The sequence below is a fragment of the Lepidochelys kempii genome, chromosome 18 (genome assembly GCF_965140265.1).
Source record: "Lepidochelys kempii isolate rLepKem1 chromosome 18, rLepKem1.hap2, whole genome shotgun sequence".
Classification (NCBI taxonomy): domain Eukaryota; kingdom Metazoa; phylum Chordata; order Testudines; family Cheloniidae; genus Lepidochelys; species Lepidochelys kempii.
In genome coordinates, this window is record NC_133273.1 from 7,798,322 (window position 1) to 7,824,515 (window position 26,194).

At 58.2% G+C, this 26,194-nt stretch overlaps 1 protein-coding gene across 9 annotated transcripts in view; it reads left to right on the plus strand.

The window, feature by feature from the left end:
- Positions 1-26,194, plus strand: part of CROCC (ciliary rootlet coiled-coil, rootletin) — a 78,652-nt gene that overhangs the window by 48,360 nt on the left and 4,098 nt on the right. For 5 of the 9 annotated variants that reach the window (XM_073316696.1, XM_073316691.1, XM_073316692.1 and 2 more), the window contains 16 exons: positions 2,737-2,916; positions 3,289-3,423; positions 6,490-6,633; positions 6,955-7,193; positions 7,277-7,436; positions 8,220-8,387; positions 8,913-9,297; positions 9,945-10,156; positions 10,281-10,401; positions 13,984-14,147; positions 18,447-18,662; positions 19,564-19,788; positions 20,264-20,413; positions 21,141-21,341; positions 22,322-22,453; positions 23,959-24,048. In XM_073316696.1, coding sequence (XP_073172797.1) covers positions 2,737-2,916; positions 3,289-3,423; positions 6,490-6,633; positions 6,955-7,193; positions 7,277-7,436; positions 8,220-8,387; positions 8,913-9,297; positions 9,945-10,156; positions 10,281-10,401; positions 13,984-14,147; positions 18,447-18,662; positions 19,564-19,788; positions 20,264-20,413; positions 21,141-21,341; positions 22,322-22,453; positions 23,959-24,048 — 2,922 coding nt within the window. Of the gene's footprint in view, positions 1-2,736; positions 2,917-3,288; positions 3,424-6,489; positions 6,634-6,954; positions 7,194-7,276; positions 7,437-8,219; positions 8,388-8,912; positions 9,298-9,944; positions 10,157-10,280; positions 10,402-13,983; positions 14,148-15,303; positions 15,558-18,446; positions 18,663-18,758; positions 18,911-19,563; positions 19,789-20,263; positions 20,414-21,140; positions 21,342-22,321; positions 22,454-23,958; positions 24,049-26,194 lie in introns of those variants that run through there. The other 4 variants (XM_073316694.1, XM_073316695.1, XM_073316699.1 and 1 more) reach the window with 4 other exon arrangements.

A 26,194-nucleotide genomic window follows, 5' to 3' on the forward strand; every position in this document is an offset into this window, starting at 1 on the left:
GCAGTGGATGTATTGTTTCTTGACTTTAGCAAAGCTTTTGACACAGTCTCCCACAGTATTCTTGTCAGCAAGTTAAGGAAGTATGGGCTGGATGAATGCACTATAAGGTGGGTAGAAAGCTGGCTAGATTGTCGGGCTCAACGGGTAGTGATCAATGGCTCCATGTCTAGTTGGCAGCCGGTATCAAGTGGAGTGCCCCAAGGGTCGGTCCTGGGGCCGGTTTTGTTCAATATCTTCATAAATGATCTGGAGGATGGTGTGGATTGCACTCTCAGCAAATTTGCGGATGATACTAAACTGGGAGGAGTAGTAGATACGCTGGAGGGGAGGGATAGGATACAGAAGGACCTAGACAAATTGTAGGATTGGGCCAAAAGAAATCTGATGAGGATCAACAAGGACAAGTGCAGAGTCCTGCACTTAGGATGGAAGAATCCAATGCACCGTTACAGACTAGGGACCGAATGGCTAGGCAGCAGTTCTGCGGAAAAGGACCTAGGGGTGACAGTGGACGAGAAGCTGGATATGAGTCAGCAGTGTGCCCTTGTTGCCAAGAAGGCCAATGGCATTTTGGGATGTATAAGTAGGGGCATAGCGAGCAGATCGAGGGACGTGATCGTTCCCCTCTATTCGACATTGGTGAGGCCTCATCTGGAGTACTGTGTCCAGTTTGGGGCCCCACACTACAAGAAGGATGTGGATAAATTGGAGAGAGTCCAGCGAAGGGCAACAAAAATGATTAGGGGTCTAGAACACATGACTTATGAGGAGAGGCTGAGGGAGCTGGGATTGTTTAGCCTGCAGAAGAGAAGAATGAGGGGGGATTTGATAGCTGCCTTCAACTACCTGAAAGGGGGTTCCAAAGAGGATGGCTCTAGACTGTTCTCAATGGTAGCAGAGGACAGAACGAGGAGTAATGGTCTCAAGTTGCAGTGGGAGAGGTTTAGATTGGATATTAGGAAAAACTTTTTCACTAAGAGGGTGGTGAAACACTGGAATGCGTTACCTAGGGAGGTGGTAGAATCTCCTTCCTTAGAGGTTTTTAAGGTCAGGCTTGACAAAGCCCTGGCTGGGATGATTTAACTGGGAACTGGTCCTGCTTCGAGCAGGGGGTTGGACTAGATGACCTTCAGGGGTCCCTTCCAACCCTGATATTCTATGATTCTATGATTCCCCCTGCATCCCCATCCCCCCACATCCCCCCCACTCCTACCTCTCTCCTTCACTGCCCCCTCTCACCCCCACCCTGCTCTTGTCCTTGGCCTCTTTCTCTCGCCATCCTCTCTCCTCCACCCCGTTCCCACCCCATCTTTTCCCCTCCAGCCCACCCTCCTCCCTTCCCAGCTGGGTGACTTAGGCAGCCCCTGGAAAAGTGTATGAAAAAGTGACTCTGTGTAGGCAAGTGTGTGCGTGCATTGTATGTGCGTAAGAGACTGTGTGTCATTGTGTAGGGAGGTGCATGTATTGTCGCCTGTGTGTATACCTGTGTGAATACAATTTTCAGCCTAACTCTTTGACTTTTATTCCTTTTACTGGCTTGCCCACAAAAAGAGTGTATGGCCTAAAATGTGTGGGTATTCATTTCGTAACAAGTTTTTAAGAGGGAAGGGAACTCTAAAAGAAACGTATTCTTTCTTAAAGAGTGAATGTTGTAGACTAGGCATTGCAGAAGAGCCGATGTATCACACACATCTCCCCACCTTTGTCTTGCGACATTATAAACGCTTTGTTGCAGACTCTCTCTTTTTATGTGTATGTCCAGCACCGACCACCCTGGAGCCCTGATCTTAGATGGGGTCTCTAGGCACTAAACAACAATTGTAATAATAAATAATGTGGAAGTACATGTGTTAGTGCGTGCTAGACATGTACACATGAGTACACGTGTGGTTCTGCATGTGGGTGTGGGAGTCAGTTTCTACAGATTTATTTACATAGGTTTCTGGACAGGGGCATTTCTGCGGTTGTGCTCTCTGGATTTGTATTTGGGCTTCAGGAGTGGGCCTTTAATGGACCCAGAGCAGCTGTGATAATGTGTGTCCTAATTCCACACACAAAATTACAATAACTTTAGTGAACAAAAACCATGGAGCTGGTTACGACAAATGGGAAGAGGGGAGGGAAAGAATCAGAAAATCTTTTTTGTGAAATTTCATTTTTTTTAAAAAATGACCCTTTTTGACTATTTTGCTGCCAGTTGTAGTGTCCTGTAACAAGTAACAACTGAACTTAGCATAACACGTCGGTCAAAACAAGAAATACGCCTGACTGGGTCGTGCAGTGAAAATGAGCATGTGACAGAGAGTGGGGGAGAGCAAGCGACGGAGGGAGGGGGGATGGAGTGAGTGGGAGGCGGGGCCTTGGGGCAGGGGCGGGCCAAGGGTGTTCGGTTTTCTGGAATTAGAAAGTTGGCAACCCTGGTGGGGAAAGGGCCACGGAGCCTGCCAGGCCTATGGAGGAGTTAGCATGGGTTTGGGCAATTTGGTTTGCTGGTTACTTTCCTTGGGACCCACAGCTCTGAAAGCAAAGGCCTCCAGCCCTGGAACTCTCCATCAGCTGCGTCAGTATTAGGGCTCACGTGCACCTCCCTGGACTCCCGCCACCAGCGGGCCCTGTGAACCTTTAGCCCATGTGCAGCTCTGCTATCCCCTCCGGTAACGGGGAGGGGCTCGTGCCCGAGCCGTAGCTTTGGAGCCTTCACCTAGAGCTCTGGCGTCTGCTGCTTGGTCCGTGCAGGAGACGGTGCGCCTGGAGTTGGAGTCGGAGCGGGAGGAGCTGCTGCACCGGCTGAGCCACGAGCGGGAGGAGCTGCTGGCCCGCTGCGAGGCGGAGAAGGAGGAGCTGAGCGAGGAGATCACCGCGCTGCAGCAGGAGCGGGACGAGAGCCTCCTGCAGGCGGAGAATGAGAAGCAGCAGGTAGGGGAGGGTGCGCGGGGGATTGGCACTGCTGCCAGCCCCGGCCTGGGGGAGGCTCCCATTAACTCCAGCCGAGAGCTGGGGCCGGTCCTGGCAGGCGCTCAGCACTCTGAGCAGCAGCAGCAGACGGCGTGAGGTGGAACGGGGCAGAGAGCAGGGCCTGCCCGGCCCCACACCAGCCCCAGCATGTGCCGGCTCCCAGCTGGCAGAACAGCCGCTGCGGCTCCCACCCACACCCCAGAATCCCGGAGCTCCAGCCCCTCTGCTCCTTTATCGCCATCCCTGCCCCCCGGAGTTCACCCCCTGGATCTCACCCCTGTCGCACGCCCTCTGAATTTCTCTCCCTCGCTGGGATCTCTCCCGGCCACACAGGCCCTGTCCCTCAAGGAGTCGGAGAAGACCCTCCTGTCGGAGAAGCTGGCCTGCGCCCAGCACAGCCTCGCCGGCGTGACCTTGGAGATGGAGCGGCAGAAGCGAGAGGCCATCAGCCGGCAGGAGCAGGATCGGGTTGGTGTGGGTGCTATGCGGGCATCAGGAGGGTGGGAGATGGACACACGCACATGAGACGGTCGCTGCTGGTGGTGAGCACATTCACCGCAGTGTTTGTGGAGGGGGGGTGCTGATTGCTGCCGCCGAACCGAAGCAGAACTCGGGAAGCAAATACCACCACCAGCTCGCTCCTAGGTAGCGCTTTCCATCAGTTGATCTCCAAGCACTTTACAAACCAGCATTAGCTCCATTTTACACCTGGGGAAACTGAGGCACAGAGAGAGGTGACTTGCCCAAGGTCACCGGGCAGGCCAGTGGTAGAGCTGAGAATAGAACCCAGGTCTCCTGAGTCATAGAATCATAGAATATCAGGGTTGGAAGGGACCCCAGAAGGTCATCTAGTCCAACCCCCTGCTCAAAGCAGGACCAATTCCCAGTTAAATCATCCCAGCCAGGGCTTTGTCAAGCCTGACCTTAAAAACCTCTAAGGAAGGAGATTCTACCACCTCCCTAGGTAACGCATTCCAGTGTTTCACCACCCTCTTAGTGAAAAAGTTTTTCCTAATATCCAATCTAAACCTCCCCCACTGCAACTTGAGACCATTACTCCTCGTTCTGTCATCTGCTACCATTGAGAACAGTCTAGAGCCATCCTCTTTGGAACCCCCTTTCAGGTAGTTGAAAGCAGCTATCAAATCCCCCCTCATTCTTCTCTTCTGCAGGCTAAACAATCCCAGCTCCCTCAGCCTCTCCTCATAACTCATGTGTTCCAGTCCCCTAATCATTTTTGTTGCCCTTCGCTGGACTCTCTCCAATTTATCCACATCCTTCTTGAAGTGTGGGGCCCAAAACTGGACACAGTACTCCAGATGAGGCCTCACCAATGTCGAATAGAGGGGAACGATCACGTCCCTCGATCTGCTCGCTATGCCCCTACTTAAAGATCCCAAAATGCCATTGGCCTTCTTGGCAACAAGGGCACACTGCTGACTCATATCCAGCTTCTCGTCCACTGTCACCCCTAGGTCCTTTTCCGCAGAACTGCTGCCTAGCCATTCGGTCCCTAGTCTGTAGCTGTGCATTGGGTTCTTCCGTCCTAAGTGCAGGACCCTGCACTTATCCTTATTGAACCTCATCAGATTCCTTTTGGCCCAATCTTCCAATTGGTCTAGGTCCTTCTGTATCTTATCCCTCCCCTCCAGCGTATCTACCACTCCTCCCAGTTTAGTATCATCCGCAAATTTGCTGAGAGTGCAATCCACACCATCCTCCAGATCATTTATGAAGATATTGAATAAAACCGGCCCCAGGACCGACCCTTGGGGCACTCCACTTGATACCGGCTGCCAACTAGACATGGAGCCATTGATCATTACCCGTTGAGCCCGACAATTTAGCCAGCTTTCTACCCACCTTATAGTGCATTCATCCAGCCCATACTTCCTTAACTTGCTGACAAGAATACTATGGGAGACCGTGTCAAAAGCTTTGCTAAAGTCAAGAAACAATACATCCACTGCTTTCCCTTCATCCACAGAACCAGTAATCTCATCATAAAAGGCGATTAGATTAGTCAGGCATGACCTTCCCTTGGTGAATCCATGCTGGCTGTTCCTGATCACTTTCCTCTCATGCAAGTGCTTCAGGATTGATTCTTTGAGGACCTGCTCCATGATTTTTCCAGGGACTGAGGTGAGGCTGACTGGCCTGTAGTTCCCAGGATCTTCCTTCTTCCCTTTTTTAAAGATTGGCACTACATTAGCCTTTTTCCAGTCATCCGGGACTTCCCCGGTTCGCCACGAGTTTTCAAAGATAATGGCCAGTGGCTCTGCAATCACAGCCGCCAATTCCTTCAGCACTCTCGGATGCAACTCGTCCGGCCCCATGGACTTGTGCACGTCCAGCTTTTCTAAATAGTCCCTAACCGCCTCTATCTCCACAGAGGGCTGGCCATCTCTTCCCCATTTTGTGATGCCCAGCGCAGCAGTCTGGGAGCTGACCTTGTTAGTGAAAACAGAGGCAAAAAAAGCATTGAGTACATTAGCTTTTTCCACATCCTCTGTCACTAGGTTGCCTCCCTCATTCAGTAAGGGGCCCACACATTCCTTGGCTTTCTTCTTGTTGCCAACATACCTGAAGAAACACTTCTTGTTACTCTTGACATCTCTGGCTAGCTGCAGCTCCAGGTGCGATTTGGCCCTCCTGATAACATTCCTACATGCCCGAGCAATATTTTTATACTCTTCCCTGGTCATATGTCCAACCTTACACTTCTTGTAAGCTTCTTTTTTATGTTTAAGATCCGCTAGGATTTCACCATTAAGCCAAGCTGGTCGCCTGCCATATTTACTATTCTTTCGACTCATCGGGATGGTTTGTCCCTGTAACCTCAACAGGGATTCCTTGAAATACAGCCAGCTCTCCTGGACTCCTTTCCCCTTCAAGTTAGTCCCCCAGGGGATCCTGGCCATCCGTTCCCTGAGGGAGTCGAAGTCTGCTTTCCTGAAGTCCAGAGTCCCGGGACAGTGCCCTATCCACTAGGCCACACTGCCTCTTATTGCCCCACACACCTCCATAGATGCTTAATCTGTATCTGCAGAGCCAGTTTCAGGTCCTCTGCTGAGACATTTCAAACCTGAATTGCAGCAATGCCACTGCACCTAACTCCTGGCCCGCAGCCACCCCCCATGCAGCAGTGCCTGTGCACCTTGCTCCTGGCCTGCAGCCCCTTCTTTTGCTCCCCTCCTGTCTCCCCAGTGTCCCCTCCCACCTGGCTTCTGATCTGCAGGTCACTTCCCAGCCTAGCCCTGGGCGGAGACTGGCTGCTGCGCTGGGTCACGCCTCGCCTTGAGCTCCATGACGCAGGAGGGGGAGGAAGCCAGATGCCGTCTCCCCTCCTGGAGCACCAAGGAGAAGCTGATTCCTGTTCACGGCGAATGCCCCCTGCCTGTACCTGGTGGCTGTGCAGTGCATGTCGTGGGCAACTGCTGATTGGCAGCTGGCTGGGTGAACCTGGTAAATGTGACCCCAGCGAGGGGGGAGCCGGTGCAGGTCAGTAAGGGCTGGGCCGTTCTTTGTTCGCAGAGCACCATCAACGCCCTGACCTCGGAGCTGAAGAGCTTGCGGGTGCAGTTGGAAGAAACAGTCGCGGCCCGCGAGCGGGAGGCCCGGGGGCTGCAGGAGCAGGTCAAGGAGCTGGCCAGGCAGCGGGAATGCACCCTCCGCGAGGTGAGTGCGGGCATGGGGAGGGGGATAGTGGGCTGGGCCCCACTGCCAACCTCCCCCTTCCAGAAGGGGATGGAAGCGGGGGGCAGGAGAGAGTCACCAGGGGACAGAAGTGGAGCCATGAACCACGGTGGATCTCCTTCAGCAGGGCTTGACAGTGTTGCACTGGAGATGGCAGGTGGGACTCCTGAAGAGGAGGGTGCCGGGGGGGGGGGCAGGTGCTTGGAGATCATGCCAGGGCCGCCTCCTGCCGAGTACACGGTCCCCATGTGTGCTGGGGCAGCAGGGATCTGAGGGCGGCCGCACCCGTCTTCTGCCACGAAGGTGGAGGAGCTAAAGACCCAGCTGCGCATGGTGGAGGATGCCCGGGACAGCATCCGGCGGGACGTGATCGAGGCCCACCGGAAAGTACGGGAGAGCCAGGAGGGCCATGAGGTCCAGAGGAAGGACATCCTGGACCTGCGGCGCAGCCTGAGCGACGAGGCCAAGGAAAAGGAGGCACTGCAGAGCTCCAACCAGGAGCTGCGGGCTGCCATCAAGCGAGCTGAGAGCGACCGCATCAGGTGAGGGGGGGAGCCGCCGTGGGGGGTGGGAGCGGGGTACGTCGCTGCGTCCTGCTGGGATCTGACGCTGCCTTGGTCCCCAGCCTGAAGTGGGCCAACGAGGAGAAGGAGCAGAAGCTGGCCACCCTGGAGGAGGCGCGGGCAGCCGTGGGCAAGGAAGCTGCCGACCTGAGGAGCAGCCTGCAGGAGGTGGAGCGATCGCGGCTGGAGGCCCGCAGGGAGCTGCAGGAGCTGAGGCGACAGGTGTGTGAGTGTGTGTGTGCACGGGGTTGGGGGGGGCACAGGGGGAGGTGGCTGGAAGGAGCAGGCTCCCCCGCACTAGGAAACTGGGCCTGCACCTTCCCCAAGTGCTCAGGACCTGGCCTCTGTGCGGGCGAAGCTGCCTGGGGGCAGGGCCCTGCTCCTCGGATGAGCCTGTTTTCCCTGACGCGGTGCCCGAGTTACCCCCTGCGTGTGACCCCTGTCCGGACTGTGGGGCTGCTGCCCCCGCGTTTGGGGGCTCGACCTCCCATGGCTGGGAGCTTCGGGCAGGGAATCAAACCCCAGAGGAAATGTGCCCTGCAGGCCCCTCCTCGCCGGAGCTGATGGGAGGTGGATGCTCCTCTGTCCTCCTGGTGAGGGCTGGGACTGGGCAGGCCCATGGTGCCAGATCCCCAGGGTTGTCTGAGGTTGAACGGCTCCGAGGGACCGTGGGGGAAGGCGAAGCAGGGCTTTGAGTGAGGGGCTCGCGAGGCGTCGGGGAAGAGGAGGCTCTGCCCAGCTGCCCCCGAGCCCACGCTGACGACTCTCTGTCGGGAGGACAGGAAGGTGTGGGCACAGTTGGCATAGCAGAGTCTGGGCCACCGGGCCAAGCATCTGTAGTTCAGGAGGGGCCGTGAGTGTGTAGGATCCCGCCCTTCCGGCCCTGGGGCGAGCTACAGTTCCCCTCGCTGGCCTGGAACAGCTTTGGTGCCTCTCCGTTGCGCTGCGCCACTCCCGTCCGCGGGGCAGTCATGTACTTCCCTGCCCCCCTTCCGGTGCCCCCAGATCAAGATGCTGGACAGTGAGAACGCCAAGAAGAACAAGGAGGTGGCAGAGCTGCAGGCCCGGGTGGCACTGGATGAGCAGCGGGAGGAGGAGAGCCGGCGGGAATCCTTCGGCCTCAAGCAGAAGATTGTGGAGAGCGAAGCCAGCAGGGAGTTTGCCAGGAAGGAGGTGAGCATGGGGCTCCTTTGGTCTTGCATGCTCCTCCTGCCTCCGCCCAGGAATTCTCTCCTGGTCGTGCCTGTCGGCCACCCAGCTCTGGCTCATCGCGTTGCCGCTGCCAGGGACCGGTCATGCTGTGTACTGCCCATGTGGCCCGGGTGTGGGGAGCAGATGCGTCCCTCCAGGCAACTTGAAGGAGGCTCATGGAGGTTAAGGCCAGAAAGGACCATTACAGCGCTGTAGTCTGACGCCTGGTGTAACCCAGGCCAGAGAACCTCCTGAGTAATTCCTGCCTCCAGAACTTGCCGACCATGCTTCCTCCTTGGTCTTCTTTGCCTGTGCCACTTGGCATGATAAAATGGAGGAGAGTGGCCCAAAGTGGTGGAGACCACGTCCTTCTGGAGTAGCCATGTGGCCAGGAGGACATGTGGCTTTTGCGCGGAGGCGGCTGTGCCACGCTTGACCCCGTGTGCTCTCACTGGGCTGGCTCTCCCTACCCAGAATGCCTTTCAGCCCTCTCTCTTGCCTCCCCAGCTCCACAACCTGCAGCGGAAGCTGTCAGAACAGGAGGGCGAGTTCCGGGTGAGGGAGAAGGACCTCCTGGGCAGCCTGGAGGAGGCCCGCGGCAATGAGAAGAAGCTGCTGGACAACGCCCGCAACCTGGAGATCAAGCTGGAGAACGCGCAGGCTGAGGCGGCGGAGCTGAGCCTCCGGCTGAGCGCCGCCGAGGGCCGCGCCCTCGGCCTGGAGGCTGAGCTGGCTCGAGTGGAGGGGTTGAAGCGGGACGTGGAGTTCAAGCTGGGGAGCCTGCATTCCGCCCTGAGGCGCACCCTGGGCATCAGCCGGGGAGGCCGGGCCCCCAGCCCAGCCATCAGGGGGCGTAGCAGCTCCCCCAAAAGACTCTTCTCTCCTACCAAAGGTAACGGGTCAGGAGAGCCCTCGGACGCAGCCCTGAGGAGGCCCCTTTCTCTCCTCCCCAAACCTTGAGGGCTTGGTTGTCTTCAGTGCCCTGCTGTGTGGGAGTGGCATCTGGTGGAATGGAGCCAGGACTCCTGGGTCCTATTCCTGACCGTGCCACTGGCTTGCCATGGGGCCTTGGTCAAGTCACTTCCCTTGCCTGTACCCCATCTTTGCAATGGGGATAGTAAGACCCTGGCGTCCTGGCAGGGTTGGGAGGCTCAATCACTGACGCTTGCAAAGCACTTGGGGATGCCCAGGTGGAAGGGCCTGGAGGAGGGCGGGGTAGAACTATTGGCCTGAATGGCTGGCTGGGATTCACTCCAGACCCTGCACTGCTCTTCACGCCTGTCCAGTGGCTTCTCCCTCAGGTCCTCCCTGTTTGCTGCCTTGAGCCCTTCGGGGTGGGGTGAAGGGCCCTTTGCGGCCCTGCTGTACAGGAGAGGCTCTTCTCTGGCTGGGCTGCAGCTCCTCTTCCTGCCAGTAGGTGTCCCCCTTCTCCTTGTGGGATCAGAGCCAGGGGCTAGGAAAACCCTGACGGGTTTAGTGCTGGATTCCCGGAGCCCAGCCGGGGCCCACCATCTCTCCCCTGTGCCCGTCTCCCCCTAGGTGACAACGCGTACAGCACCACGGACGGGCGCGGCAGCCCCACCCCACAGGCGGGCAGCCCCGAGCGCAGCCCCAGCTCGCGCCCTCTGTCTCCGGAGCGCGCCCTCTCGCCCGGCCGCAGCGAGCAGCTGGTGGCAGATATCGACCCTGAAGTGGTGCGGGCCGCCCTCCGGGACTTCCTGCAGGAGCTGCGGGAGACGCAGCGCGAGCGGGTACCGGTGTGGGGAGGAAGGGGTCAACATCTGCCCACGCTGCTCTGCCCGAAGGGCGAGCAGCCTGGCGGGTCTCCCGACTGCTGATCGCCCCCTCCTGTCTCGCCCTCCTCTCCGAATCCAGGATGACCTGCGGGCCCAGCTGGGCAGCCTGACCCGCCAGCTGGCTGAGATGGAGTCGGAGCGGGACAGTGCCAGAACCCGAGTGCAGCAGCTGCAGAAGCTAGTGACCGAAAGCCAGGAAGGTAAGGGCTGTGGTGGGGGCGTGCAGAGGGGCCTGTGCCCATCGTAATAATGAGTGCTCTTGGCAATGCTTGGCCCATCTCTAGGGCCTTTCAAAGCACTCGGGGTGCAGATGGATGCATTTTGCCTCACGACCCCTTACCCTAGGTTAGTCTTAATAGCCCCGTATTCCAGAGGGGTAAACTGAGGCACAGAGAGGGGAAATGACTTGCCCCAGCCAGTGGCAGGGTCAGGGTCCCCACTCTTCTAAGCCCCTACTTGCACTGTCTCTTCATAGTAATTTGCATGCTGTTACCCATGGTGCTCCTGGATTTTTACTTTTTGCAGTGGTACCTTTTGTTTGTAAACTTGGTGCTTTAATGCCCTTATGCCGGTGGGCTGGGCTACCATGCAGAGGTTATACCTAGCTGGTAGGCACGCAGGCTTGGTCCATTGCAACATGCAGCAGGCCCTAGCTCATCTCTCTTGTTGGAAATGCAAGGACAGACCCAGAGAACAAGAGCAGGACCGTAGGAGGCAGTTAGTGAGTCTCCAGGCCAGGGCTTGTGAGATTTTCCAGAGTCCCCTCCCATTCAAGCCTGTGTGTGCCATCTCTCCCATGCACCTGCATCTTGTCCCTGTGGCATCTGCATCAAGCACTAGATAGTTGTGTATCGCTGCTCTGTGCTCTTTTAAACAGCTTGTTACCACCCACGCCCCAGAGGTGGCTGCATTTCGGTGGGTGAAAGGATCCCTGTATACAGTTTATGGGATCACTTGGAATGAGAGGAACACTAGGAAATACCAGCCCTCGTTTTGAACCACTAGCCCCCAGCAGAGCCTGGGCATCGCTTGGTATGGCTGCCGCCTGCCAACACTTGCAACTGGAGGTTTAATCCTGAACTGGGGATTTCCAGACACTTGGGGTTTTGTGTCTCGGCTCTGATGTTCTGTATTTGGCTGCCCTCTTGCTGGGCTGCTCCCCTCCCCGCTCAAGGAACAATCCATTTTCCTCCTTTCTCTAAGTTGCCACAGCTAGGAAAGCTCAGAAGACAGCGATATCTTCCCAGGCTCCCAGAGCCCTGTTCCTACATGCGGTGTTGGGAACTCAGCATTTCGGGGATGCTTGGTTATTCCCTGCCCTCTCTCCTTTTGTGGGTGTCAAGTTTTTCCCCTTGCCCGGGTCTGTGCCCCTTAAACGTTTCCTCTGAGGTTCACTGGGAAGGGGGCCATTTTGAAATCCAGCTGTATAGATGGATTCATTCTCAAGCATTATTTTAGCATCGAAATTAATTCCCTGGTTGAGGGGGAACCACAAGGAGAGGCTAAAACTTTTTTACCTGGGGCTTCAAAACCACTTGATCCTTCTTATTGTTACGTGTAGCGACCAGAGGCCTCGACTGAGATCAGGGCCCCATTGCGCTAGGAGCTGTGCAGAGGTAGTGAGCGTCGGCCCCTTCCCCAAAGGGCTTCCAGTCTAAATAACCAAGGCAAAGAGCAGGGGGCAGACGGTCAGTATTATTATCCCCCCAGGGATGAGAGGAGCAAGACACAGTGTGTCTTCTTGTCACAAATCTGCAGGATCTGTGCTACATCCCAGCTTTTGTCTCTTGGAAGAACCCCTTCAGTGTGCCAGAGCCCCGCACCGCTTCCTAGACTGAGCTACGGGGCTCCAGCCTTCCTGCTTCACGCCGTGAGCTGTGCTCAGCGAGTGGGACTGAGAGAGACTCCTGAGAGAGATGCGTGCATTCTTTGGGGACGAATGCACCCCAGCCAGTATTTGCAGTGATCCCCTGGGTGGATTAGTCGGCTGGAGCACAGCAGAGGAAGCCCTTAGCTTAGCACAGAGGATAAAGGTTAAAGCATCATCCATTCTGGTCAAGCCGCAGCTCACCAGCCAAGCTGTAGTGGGCTTCCATGTTCAGGCTCTGTCTCTCTCTGACTTTGTCGCTTCCCTGGTCCGAGAGCTCCAGCCTCTTCCAGAGGTCAACACTTTATTCTCTCCCGGTCACGGCTCGGTCCTTTACTCTCCAGGCAGGCCCCTGCTGGCTGGAGTGTCCAGCCCACTGAGTGTTGATCCATGAGTCATCGGCGCTTGCATTGTCTCTCTGGACCCATTGTTGATCTGGGTCAGTTTCAGGCAGTTCCTTAACAGCTGTATTCATCCCACCCAGACAGGGAGGTGAAACACACTGCTATGTCTGTCTCTTAGGGCTGGTTTACAAGTGGGAACTTAGACTGGCATAGCTACATCTCTCGGGGTGTGAAAAGTCCACACCCCTAAGAGACATAGCTAAGAACATAAGAACGGTCATACTGGGTCAGACCAAGGGTCCCTCTAGCCCAGTGTCCTGTCTTCCAGTGGCCCGTGCCAGGTGCCCCAGGGAATCATCAAGTGATCTGTCCCCTGTCGCCCACTCCTAGCCTTTGGCAAACAGAGGCTAGGGGCTCTATCCCTGCCCATCCTGGCTAATAGCCATTGATGGATCTATTCTCCATGAACTTATCTAATTCTTTTTTGAACCCTGTTAGAGTCTTGGCCTTCACAACATCCTGTGGCAAAGAGTTCCACTGGTTGACTGTGTGTTGTCAGCCTAAGCCTTGGTGTAGACAGTGGTAGGTGGACAGAAGAATTTTTCCGTCAACCTAGCTACTGTCTCTCAGGGCAGTGGATTACCTGTGCCAAAGGGAGAACCCCTCCCATCCATGTACATAGTGTCTAAGTGTCTACACTTAAAAGGCTGCATCGGTGCAGTTGCGCCAGTCGCACTTTAATGAAGACGCTCTACGCCCATGGGAGAGAGCTCTTCCGTCGGCTTCATTAATCCACCTCTGTGAGAGGCGGTGAAGCTCTCCCGCAGCTGCCTGCCCCAGCACACGGGTCGGAGTAACTACGTCACTCAAGGGTGTGGATTTTTCACTGCCCTGAGCAACATACCAAAGTAATTCTGCAGTGCAGGCCTGCCCAAAACGGAAGCGATACAGTGGTGCAGCGGCAGTGGTTTAAGTATAGACATACCCTTAGTCCGCCCTGAGAGCAGACATAGCCCTTCCCCCTCACTTGGTAACAATGCAAAGTATAGGGAGAAACTGAGGCACACGTCGGCTTCATAAAAACATTACCAAAAATTCCCACTTTGTCCCACGTCATGCAGCTGGGAACTGAACTCACTTCTCCTGGATCCCAGCCCAGTGCTGTGAAACGTGGCCCGTGCTGTGTGAAGAAGTTGGCTGTCACCGGGTTTATACGTTGAGACTCCAAAAGGCAGCCCCCACTCAGGTGCTGAAGATGTCCCCTTCAGGGACAAGTGTTTATTCAAGCTGCATAGTAAAACTTAGCTCTGAGAGTGAGTGCTTCACATCTTCATTGGTAATGGATTTTCTCTCCCTCGCCCTCTGGGGTAGGCAAGCATTAGCCTCATTTTACAGATGGGGAAACTGAGTCATGGAGGGTTTAAAGAACTCACCCCGAGGTCTCGCAGTGCATCAGTGTCAAAGCCAGGATTAGAACCCAAGTGCTCTGTGCCTCCTATTTGCCGCTGGCTTCTGGTGCAAAGTGCCCGCATGCCCCCTCACTGGCTCTGCGCCTGCATTCTCTGCTTCAGGGAGGCGCAGCGCGGACGGCAAACTGAGCAGCGCCCAGACCGCCCTCCTGCTGCAGGAGGAGACCCTCCGCCGCAACGACCGGGAGCGCAAGGCATTGATGGACAAGGTGACGGCGCTGGAGCGGAGCCTGCAGTCGGCAGACAGCGACCGGCGAACCACCCAGGTGCACAGGGCCGGGGGCAGGTTGCTGGCCGGGGAGGTTCTAATGGATCAGGGATAGGAGCAGAACCTGAAGGCAAATACATAAAGAGAGGGTGAATGAGGACACCAGGGGAACAAGGCATTTCAGATGGGTTGAAGTGAGCCCTGTGTGCGCTCGTTGGTCGGAATTGGGGTGGGGGGATCAAGGCCATTTGGGGCACCAGGGGGTTAAAATGAGTGTTTAGGGCCTCTCTTCTGGCTGCAGTGGGCACTGAATACCAGCTTGATGCACCCGCCTCTGGATTGGGTGCTTAGAGATTCACCATCGTTCACCCTGGGTGGGCAAGGATCTGGTTTTCCCAGCTCGATCTCCCTGGCTGGTGGTGAACGGCCTGGGCTGACTGCAGTGGGGATGCCCGATGCCTGCAGCTCCTGGCAGGGACTGAGATCATTACTGCAGATCTCCTTGCCTCCGGTGGGAGATCCAGGCGTGGAGTCCAGTCCACTGCCGTGCTCCCGGCGGGGAGCCAAGAGCTGGGGGGGTGGGGGCAGCAGGGTGTAGGGATTGGGGAGGCCGGGCAGCAGCCCAAGCTGGGAGTCTGGCAGCCTGGCTTGGAGCAGAGGCTGGGCAGCAGCCTGGCTGGGGAGCCGGGAGCTGGGCCAATAGCCGATGTAAGTCTACACAGACACTGCGTCGCCCTAACTACGCCTCTTGTGGAGGTGGATTTACGATGTCGGTGCAGTAGGGCACTTACATGGGCGGGAGCACAGCTGTAGTGTGGACACTGGCATAATTAGGTCGACGTAGGCTGCTTCATGTCGACCTAACTGTGGAGCGTAGACCAGGCCTTAGACTTGGGGGCGCCCCAGCCCCATCATCTCTGCGAGGTTTCTGTGGGATAGAATGTGGATCGAGGTCTAGATCCACTCGGAAGTGGCTTCATTTTGCATGCTAATGTGACCGGGATCTGCTTGCCTGACCTCTGATTTACTTACACCCATGGAGATCAGGGCCCCATTGCACTGTGCGTTGTGTGTGTATGTACATAGGCACTCACACACGTGGACATGGACACGGACACACACCTGTGTACACTCAGACATGGACACACTCACACATGTGGACACTCGCACACACACACATTCACACACACTCCTTGTCCCCAAATCACTTACAGGCTGAACAGACCAGACGGACATAGTGGGAGAAGGGAAGTGACTTGACCAAGATCCCCCGGCAGGCTTGTGGCAGAGCTGGGACCCATGTTTTCTGAGACTCAGTCCGGTACCCTGTCCCCTAGACAAAGCTGCCTGCCCCTGATCTGTCAGGCTATGGGGCTCTGTGCCATCGCAGGCCTCCCAGAGGCGTTGGGAAAGAGATCCAGCGGGGTATTGGATCTGCTGAGCTGCACTGGGCAACAGACAGGGCATGAGAGGTGAGACTCCTCCAGTAACTCCCTGCCCCCCAGGCTGGCACTGGGGCTAAATCCAGGGGGCTGGAGGGGGGTCTGCTCCATCCTCCGCCTGCAGCGGGCGTGCACCCTTGCTGTGCCTTGTGGGGCTGGCTTTTGGCAGCGAGGGGGCCTCTCTGCCTGGCGGAACTCTTTGCTCACGGTCCCAGGGGCGCCCCGTGTCTGGGCTGTGTGTGTTATGTCTGCCGGGCTTGGAGGCCAGCCATGCCTTTGGGTTAAGGAACAACGCTGGGAGGCTGCCAGTCTGGCAGGGCCTGGGTCTGTCGGCTCAGATGGAGGCCAAAGAAGGCGTTCTGCTGAGCGTGCAGCTTGGGAGCGGTCTGGGAAGGGGAGGAACTGTCTTTCTTGCAGGGGTCTCTGCCACTAGCCGCGCTCGAAGCCCCGGGAAGGGCCAGGTCCCGGGACGGGGGAGGGTGTAGCCGCATCGGCTCTCCCTGCATTCTGCCCTTGCAAAGCAGGAGGAAACTTGCTGCATCTTTGTCTCTTAGGAGAACTTCCTGGGGCTGTGGACTCAAAGGGGAGGGGGCTGTGGGCACCCCTCGAGGCGAAGGCCAGGCAGATGGGCGCCCCTGAGAGCCTGGCTGTCCAGGGTAGGGCTGGCAGGGCCCTGCTCAGCACAGACGGACGCTTAGGGCTACACCTTATAACAGAGCCAATTGCCGCCACACTGGCTCTCGGCTGGACGTGTGGCCTGGGGAGACTACAGTGCCCAGCATGCAATGTGGCTTGCTCTGGCCGGCCTTGTCGCAGTGCATGCTGGATCCTGTGTGGTCTACTACCCCCTCCTGCACCCTGCGCTGGAGCATGGAATTAACCCCTGCCCGACCAGCCTTTGTCCCGGATCCCAGGGATAATTCACCTCCCCCGTTCTCGCAAAGATCTTCCAGCTCCGGGGATCTCTGAGCTGACTCTGGGGAGGAGGCCGGCAGATTGGTGGCCAACACGCACGCTGGTCACTGATGCACTGCGCTCCTGGGGACAGAGAGGAGTCTGTCCCCCATCATGGTCGCTGGGTGCAACTGGGACTGTCACTTGGCGAGTAGGCTGGGCAGCAGAGCACAGGGTTCTCCCAGGGTTGGGGCTGCCTATTACTGTTTAATATTTGTATTGTGGTGGAACCTAGGAGCCCCAGTCCCGGACCAGGACCCCCTTGTGCAAGGTGCTGTACAAACACAGAACAACATGATAACATCCCTGCCCCAAAGAGCTTAGTTCATAGGGCCCCCCCATCTCTTGATAGCCCTTCGGCTCTAGGGGTGGTGCATCTTTCAGGCTTTTGGCTCACAAAGGCCAGGGCTGAGCCCTGGCCACTCTTTGCAGATTCCTGCTGGCACCTGCAATGCCGAGAGCTGACCTGCCAGGGCTGTGGCTGCCAGCCCCCCCTCAGCCCTGGCTTGTAGCACATGCTGTCTCCTATCCCCTCCACGATAGCAGGGGAAGCCAGCCCCACTGCTGTGTGTCAGCCCCTGCTCCCCACCATCCGTCGGGATGCGGGGTGACGGCTGGACGTGGGAGCCCACAGTCTCTCTGGCCGAGCGTTGAGCAGCAGCTGAGCCAAGCCATGGCTTCCTGTGTGGCGCTGGAGCTGTATTGAATTCCTGCCTTATTGTAACCAGCCTCCTGCATGCCTGGAATGGGAGCGAAGGGGGGAAGGGCCTGGAGGTGGAATGGGGCCCAGCTGGGCTCGCAATGGGGCCCTGTAGTCTCTGCAGATGGAGACTTAGGGCTGGGTGCTGCTCTCCCACTCGCCCCCCAGGCTGCTTCGCGCACCCTTGTGAGCGGCCGCACGGTTCAGTTTCACATTGGCCCCCCTGTCACGCTGCAGCGGACCTGCTCTTGCTATGCAATGCTCAGGGCTGATGTGCATGGGCAGAGTCGCAGGGGGAGAAGGGGTGTAGGGCTGGGATAACGGAGGAGGCTGCGGGTCAGGCTTGAGGGGCACCAGCAAACCTGGGGGCTGGGCCCAAGTGCCGGAAGGGGGAGGCGGGACACCATGGGTTGAGCATTGAGGCTCCTCAGCAGAGTTGTAGGGGGATGTAAGATTGGAATAGCAGCAGGGGGCTGCAGGGTGGGATTGAGGGGCATCAGCTGGGCTGGGGCAGGAGCCCAGGCTGGTATAGCAGGGGATGCTGCAGGGTGGCACTGAAGGGCATCAGGTGAGCTGGAGCTGGGGGGAGCCCAGGCTGGTATAGCAGGGGATGCTGCAGGGTGGCACTGAGGGTCATCAGCTGGGCTGGGGCAGGAGCCCAGGCTGGTATAGCAGGGGATGCTGCAGGGTGGCACTGAGGGGCATCAGGTGAGCTGGGGGGGAGCCCAGGCTGGTATAGCAGGGGATGCTGCAGGGTGGCACTGAGGGGCATCAGGTGAGCTGGGGGGGAGCCCAGGCTGGTATAGCAGGGGATGCTGCAGGGTGGCACTGAGGGGCATCAGGTGAGCTGGGGGGGAGCCCAGGCTGGTATAGCAGGGGATGCTGCAGGGTGGCACTGAGGGGCATCAGGTGAGCTGGGGGGGAGCCCAGGCTGGTATAGCAGGGGATGCTGCAGGGTGGCACCGAGCGACATCAGCCGAGCTGGGACTGGACTCACTGGGGTGGTGCAGGCGAGAATGCAGGCACGTCAGTATTGCTGTATAGGGACCCTAGGGCTGGACTAGCAAGGGGGCTGCAGATCTTTACAGCCGGACGTCAGCAGGGCTGGGTGTGGAAGTTGAGGCAGAGACTGCTCAGGACTGGCCATGCCATTCATCTTCCGTGAGCCCTGAGCTTACCCTGTAAGGCCCCAGAGCCAGATGAGCCCTTAGCCTGGGGAGAGGGGAGGCGGCTGGTGACTCTTCTCCCCGCTGTCCCCCAGGAGAAGATCAGCAAGATGAAAGCCAACGAGGCCAAGCTGGAGAACGACAAGCGGCGCCTGAAGGAGGTCCTGGACGCCTCGGAGAGCCGCTGCACCAAGCTGGAGCTGCTGCGGCGCTCGCTGGAGGGGGAGCTGCAGAGGGTGAAGCTGGTGCTGAGTGACCGCGAGGTGGAGATCCAGGTGCTGCAGGACCGCGGTGACACGCTGCAGAGACAGGTAGCGCTGCCGTGGCTTCTGGGCCGGGCCTGTGCCCCGTGGCAGACCGAGGCCGTGGCAGCCTCTTGGCACCGGCTGCGCCCTCTCCTCCTGCAGGCTCTCTCTGCGTTTGAGGGGAAGGAGCCGTGATGAGGCACAAAGGCCCACGCTGCTGACGGGCTGCCCCTGCGTGTCATAGAGCGGTGCTCTGGGCCAACTCTGCCTCAGCGTGGGGGGCAGGGAGTGACGTGGCTAGTGGGTCTGTGATTAGAATCATAGAATCATAGAATATCAGGGTTGGAAGGGACCCCAGAAGGTCATCTAGTCCAACCCCCTGCTCGAAGCAGGACCAATTCCCAGTTAAATCATCCCAGCCAGGGCTTTGTCAAGCCTGACCTTAAAAACCTCTAAGGAAGGAGATTCCACCACCTCCCTAGGTAACGCATTCCAGTGTTTCACCACCCTCCTAGAGAAAAAGTTTTTCCTTATATCCAACCTAAACCTCCCCCCACTGCAACTTGATTATGTTGCCTTGGGGTCATCATCCTGGTGCGGTGGGTGCGTGAGCACCATGGTCCAGCCCCTAGGCAGCAGCTCCCTACCCATGAGCTGGGGTGTGGATTTGATCTCCCCGGGAGTCCACTACATTGCTGTCCCGAGTGGGTGTGGCCTACTGGCTAGGGGGCGTGGCCTAGCACACTGGACTCGCCGGCTCCGCCCACTGCTCCTCTTTGAAGGATCCCTAACGGCAGCCGGTTTGGGTAACGCCAGCAGGGCTGGCAGCGCTCCAGCCATCCCAGTGCGGCCCCTGCCACTAAGGGCAGGGCTCTGACCGCAGAGCCTTCGTGGACATCGGATAGCGACTCGGGAGATGCAGCCGGGGGCCCTGGCTCATTGCCGGACTGTGCCGATTCCGCTGCAGGTCACCGACAGCGAGATGAAGGCCAACGCCCTGCAGCTGTCTGTGGAGCGACTGCACCTGACCCTGGCCAGGGCCGAGGAGGGCGAGAGCGCCCTGAAGGACAAGGTGCAGGGCCTGGCCCTGTCTCTGTCAGAGAGCAGTGCCAATGCCGGTGCCACCCAGGAGAAAGCGCTCCAGCTGCAGAAGGCGCTGACCGCCAGCGAGCATGACCGCCGAGTGCTGCAGGTGGGAGTCGCCCGGGGCTGCCAGGTGCAGAGAGGCGCTGTGTGTGTGTGTGTGGGGGTCTGGACAGAGATTTCCAACAGGATTGAGGGACACTGGCAAAGGTGGGCGGGGAATCGGGCCAGGACTGGAGTTCCCCAAGGCTTCCAGCAGGTCGGGGTTGGGCGCATTGGTAGATCTAACTTGGATGGGCCGGGACTGGCCGAGCCAGGAGGAGCTGCACGGGCATCAGGAGCTGTAGGGGAAACTGCTGGCGCTGAGCCTGACGGTAGACACCTCCTTCAGTCCCACACCATCCTCCCCGTGCCAGCCACCCCTCCATACAACATGGGGACCGGTTTCCCTCCCCATTGTCTTTGCTGCGAGCGGGTGGCTCCGTCCTGCTAGCGCTGGGTTAATCGGTCCAAGCTCGTGAAGCGGGGAGCTCTGCCGGGACCTCTGTGCCCTTGGGGTGTCACCGTCTCCCCTCCTGCCACAGGAGCGGCTGGACGCTGCCCGCCAGGCGGTCTCAGAAGCCAAGAAGCAGAACAGCGGGCTGGCCGACCGGGTCCAGGTGCTGAAAACTGAGCAGCTGGAACTGGAGGTGCAGAAGGAGGAGCTCGAAGGGCAGGTCCGGCAGCAGCAGGAGGTGAGGACACGGCACCAGGTCGGGATTGGGGGTGACTGTCCCATGAATGTAGTCCGAGCTGGCCAGAGCTCGGATCAGCTGGGCTGGTATCGGGGCAGGGAGGCAGTAGGGGAGCTGACTCCGTAGAGACGTAGGAGTGCTGCAGTGGGTCACTGGGTCATGTCTGGCTTTCCATGGTGATCCCAGCGAGAGCATCACTTGGGTGCCACCGGCACAGAGAACGGGACGCGTATGTGGGGCAGGGAGAGCGGTTTCCCCAGAGCACCCTGTGCCACTCATGTCCTGTGCTGGGATGGTGACCCCAGTGCTACATAGTCATGGGGGGCTGGAGGGAGGTTTTCCTTGGAGCATCCCCTGTGGGGTCACTTGTAGCTCCCCCCAGAGAGCATTTGTACACAGGGCTCCCTGTGGATCTGTGACCTCTGCCTGTCCAAGCCAGGGCATTGGGAGTTGAAGCTGCCTTTCCTCGGTGTTTGGGCCCTTCCTGCCCCGCAATCCAGCATTCCCAGGGGGCTGAGCCCCTCGGTTGTTAAACCCCTGCTGTCTCTCACGCTGCTCTGTGCCGACAGCCGCGTGCTGGGCACAGGCACTGACCTCGGGTCTCCCCCATGGAAGAGCTGATCTCTAACCACTAGGCTACCGGGCCGATCCCACGTGCCTATCACTGGAGTGGCTCCCTGCCCTGCGATGTTGCACTCAGCCACGTCTCTCTTCCCCTGCTGCCCAGCTGGTGCGCCAGTGCCAGGAGAGCGAGAGCGCGGCCCTGCGGAGCCTGCAGAAGCTGCAGGAGGACAAGCACCTGCTGCAGGAGCGGCTGGGCAGCCTGCAGCGGGCACTGGCCCAGCTGGAGAGTGAGAAGCGGGAGGCGGAGCGCTCCTCCCTGCGGCTGGAGAAGGACAAGATGGCCCTGAAGAAGACCCTGGACAAGGTGAGCGGCAGGAGCAGGGGTTGGGGCTTGTGCCTCTTTCCTTCTGCTCGTATGCATGGCTCCCGGTGCTCTCCCCCCGGCACACACAGCTGGAATGGTACAGGCCTGTTTGTAGGCTTCTTATCCAATGTCCCTCCACGAAATGGCACCAGGATTAGCCATGGGGAGATTGTTTTGGGAATTCGCTAGTTCCATGCCATCTTCCCTGCTGGCAGGGGGCTGCCTGATCTTGGACAGAGTATGGGGGTGACAAGCAGGGGTTGCAAAATTCCACAGGATCCTGGGTCTGGCACTAGGTTCGAATCCCGAGCTGGCATTTGTACTGAGAGCGAATGGGGGTGAATGCTCAGCTTGGCTTCCAATCAGCTGTGACTGCTGGGGCGTGAGGGAGATTATCCCTGGCATCGCAGGGCGTTACACTCGGGAACGGCCTGAAATCTTCTCTGTCCGTTCAGTGGCGCTTCGGTCATTGCATTTGTGCTCCTGTGCCTGCGATTTCAACTGGCAACCCGTGGAATTAGACTGGCCGTAGCTGACAGCCCCTTCCTGAGCGACCCCCCCACCCGTCTGCCATGGGGAAAACCCACCCAACAGTGATCCACGTTCAGTTACTTCCCCATAAAGCTGTGCCTGGCAATGTGCTCTGAGCCAGCACTCAGGGCAGAGAGAAACATAGCCAGACTCCCATGATCCTCAGCTGCTGCCTGCAATCCTCCGGAGAGCACGGCTTGGGGACCCAATCCTGTTGGAGGAGTCGTTTCCCCCTCCCGAGAGCTGTGGTGTAAGGGCTCTAGTGAAGAGTGGGGGCCTTATTGCTCCCCAGAAGTGAAGGTTTACAATGCAGTGTGGACGCTCAAGTGCAGGCTTGGAATCTCCAAGTCCACCAGCCCGACTGCCACGGGCCAGGGCGTAGTGTGGAGTGTAGCCATAACCAGTGTGGCCTGACCCACCCTCTCTCCCTGGGCTTGCGTGGCCGGTAGGTGGAGCGCGAGAAGCTGAAGACGCACGAGGATTCGGTGCGGCTGTCGGCAGAGAAGGGCCGGCTGGACCGCTCCCTCAACACGGTGGAGCAGGAGTTGGCGGAGGCTCAGCGGCAGATCCAGCTGCTCGAGGTCAGCCATCAAACCTTCCTCACTGAGTGCTTTGTCCTGAGCAGACAGGGTGGGGGGGCATCTTTCCAAAGCCCTAGACACAGTCCTGGTTCCTGCTGACCCCTGGGGGTGGAAACACCCCGCGGTTCTGCTCGCAGCTTCAATCACGCGCTGCCATGGCTGTTAGGACGTAGCCAAGATTCAGGGTGTGCCGCACCCTACCCAGATTATGCTGCAGGGTCAGGGCGCTGTCGACGGGGCCTCTTCATAGGCTCCCTTGCCTGACCTTAACCAGGATCTTTGTGGCCTCAGGCAGGACATATTTTCATGGTTCTGCACAAAAAACCACTGGGGGTGCGGGGAAGGAGGGGCCAGAATGGTGGGTGGGGACAGGTGAGGGATGAAAGGACAGGGTGGAAGTGGGGGGAAGGGACACAGATGGTGAAGACGTGGGTCTGAGAAGGGTCAAATACAGTTTAATCTACAAGGCAGGTGTGCTAGGAAGGGCTAGTGCTGCCTGTTTTCTTGGCCCTCTCCCTGCAAACAGACTAACGGCGGAAACCCCGAGCTCCCATTGCAGGCTGTTTCCTAGCTGCTCCGGCCCGGTGAATGAGCCCCAGAGCCGAGCGGGGTGGACATGACATCATCTCTGCCAGTGGGTATAACACGAGGGGGAAGGTGGTTTGGGAGTTAAAGCCCAGGCCGGAGTGTAGGTCAGGAGATCCGGGCTCGCTCTCTCCGCTTGGCCACTGGGATGCCATGTGAGCTGGGGCCTGGCGCTTCCCCGCTCTGTGCCTCCGCAGGGATGGGGACGGAGCCCTGGGGTGTGCGACGCTGAGCTGTGGAGGCAAGGTGCTGTGGAAGTGCGACTCGTCAGAAGTTTAGGGGGGACCCAGCCTCGACTTTGCCCTGGCATTGAAGGGTTAATACTTCCTCTAGGGAGACGGATAGCGGGGAGCAGAGGAGGGGGAAGAGCATTGGGTGAGCAGCACCCATAGCTGTGCTGATTAATAGCCAGTGACCTGCCCCTGCTGCCAAACTCCTCCCTAGCGCCTCCCAGCTACCCTCCTCCCCATTCCTTAAGCTCTAGCGAGGCGCGTCCCAAGGCCGCCCTCCCTTCCAGCTGCCCGAGCCGGGGCACAGCCTCTCCCTACACGGGCTGAGACCCATCACCTCGTTACACACCTGCACCCTCCTCCCAGCACCAGCCTGGGGTGCTGAATGTGTCCAGACTCCCAGAATGCCCTGCTGCCACCAGAGGCGAGGGGCACGGCTGCACTGAGCAGATACAGGAAGCGGCAAAGCCCCCAGGACTGAGGCAGGCAGGGGCCCTGCAGCTGTATCCCTGCCCAGGGCCTGATCCAAAGCTCATTGTGGTCGATTGAAAGACGCTCATTGATCAGACTCATGTGCAACTCCCTCACCCCCTTGTCACCTGGAATCCTTTGCTCTCCTGGGAGCGGGGAGCCTCGCTTACCTGGCCCCCTCCCCTAGCTCAGATAACCTTTGAACCCTGGCTCTCACAGGTGTGCTTACTGACTTCTCTCTTTTGGTTGGGCTGCTGGTCCCTGCAGGAGAACCTAAGCATGGTTAGAAGGACGATAACGTGTTCCTGGGTGAGTTACGCCACTGGCTCAGTGCTTATAGCTAGTCCTGTGTGCGGGAGCCTCTCACCCAGCCCCTCCCGTACGACGCTCCCCCTCTTAACAGAGAGCCAGTCTAAAGCAGACCAGGGCTTGCTGCGCATTATTGTTACTCATATTACAGCCAGCATAACTGCCATCAGGATCCTATCATGGGAGGCCCCATACAGGCCTGGAGTAGGAGAGCACCTTGCCAGGTTACCATCTGTATGGGCAGGGGGTGGGAGGGGAAACTGAGGCACAGAGCAGAGAAGTATCTCGCCCAAGGTTACACAGCATTTCAGTGGCAGAGCCGAGAATAGGGTAGAAGCTGCCACGGTTTGAATACGCTGCAGTTGAGTGCAAACAACTCACTGGGGATTGAACTGGGGCCCTTCATGAGCTGCTACGGCTTGTACGAAAGCCCCCAGACTCCTGAGCTGGGGCCTCCAACGGTTTCGTAGCCCCTGTGGCGTGAGGACATCCAGGGACCTGTAACACGCACTCTGAGTGTGTTACACAGGCAGTGACTGAGGTGAGAAGCTGCCGTGGGTGTTTCTGAGAAACCAGCAGCCAGGGTGCCGCGTGACATGCTGGGGACTTTGGCTCCTGAGCCTGCTCTGGGGCTCCCACTCTGGTCCGGCTGAGCCCTAAGGGAGTTTTGTCCCACGTTCTTGGGTGTGCAGGAGCAGGTGGTTATGAACCGGAGCCTGCGGGAGCCCCCTGCGGTCGCTGGCCTGTGTGAGCGCATAAAGTCCTGGGGCCTCGTCTACACTACATCACTTACTCCATCGCCACTCAGCTGTGTTGCAAACAAAACTGGTCAGCAAATGTCTTCCAGTTGGGAGCCAGTTAAGGGTTTTCCCTTCCCACAAACTCAGTTTTCTAACTTTTTTCCACTTGGGGAGGCGGGGGAGATCTTTTCAAAAAAAGGAGGGAAGGAGGCAAGAGGGCCTCAAAATCCCAACAGAAAATGGCACCGTCTTGGTTTCCAAAACCCGAAACGAAGTGACGCTGGGTCAGTTTTGAAACCATTAGTTTTATTGTCCTGCTTGGAGCATTGAATCAAGGCTGCCATTGTCCCCTGGAGAATTTTGTTCTCTGCCAGGAAAATTTGTTTGGTCAAAATATGTCCCCCAGCTTGCATTAAAACCTTCAGCAGGCTGGAAGGGGAACGATGCTTGTGCGTGGGCATGGGTAATCATGGTTGAACCCTGGGCGGGGCCTAGGGCCCTTAAAATAGCCGCCTTATCGCACAGCAGCCACGCAACCAGCTTTGAAGGTGGGGTTAAATTTGAAGCCAGTGCGGTGCTGAGGTCCACCAGACCTAGTGTGGTGACGAATGGTCACATCCAAGGCAGCAGAGAAGCCGAGGGACTGTGCAGCGGACTTCAGCCAGTACTTGGAAGAACCCAGGCTGCAGACAGAGACAAACCCAGCGCGGGTAACCGATCAGATGCTGCTGCAGTGGCAGGGCACTTAGAGCTGTAAACAGGGCGCTAGCCTATGAGGGCGTGTGGGAGGAGGTGACTCCTCGCCAAGGTGGATGGTGGCCCTTCCACATGAACCGAGGTCTGAGGCTGGCTCCTTCCTGTGTCAGACACAGTGGCATGGTAGGATGGCGCCTCTGTTTCCTTTTAAAGTCCCTGGTGTCTCCAAGCCAGGGAGGACGCATGTGGGGGGGCTGTTGCGGCCCTGGCTGTGAGACTGCGCGGGCTGTGTCAGTAGGGAGCGGGGAGGGGGGGCGGGAAACGAGGCCAGTGGTGGCTAATGAGGGCAGAGTGATGTGATCACAAGGGGGGTTGTTTGGGCCTGGACTAGAGCAGAAGCCAGAAGGGAGCAGGTGTGTCTCTGCAAGAGAGAGAAGAGCCGTTCCCCCCCCCCCCCCCCCCGCCAAGGGATACTTAACCAGCTTAAGCCGTGGAGCCAAGGCTCTCCCAGCCCCGAGAGAGCCGACTGGCTCAGAGCCTGGATTGCAGGCTGGTGGCCCTCAGCAGTAACTCACAGACAGAAGGGGTGCAGGGGACTTTTTTTTGCATGCGGGAGGGGGAGGGGGGAGAAATCCCAAGCTGGAATAAATCAACCCTCAGAGGAGGGCCTGTGTGGTCACTAGATCAGAGTGGCCCCTTGCCTGTGGAAG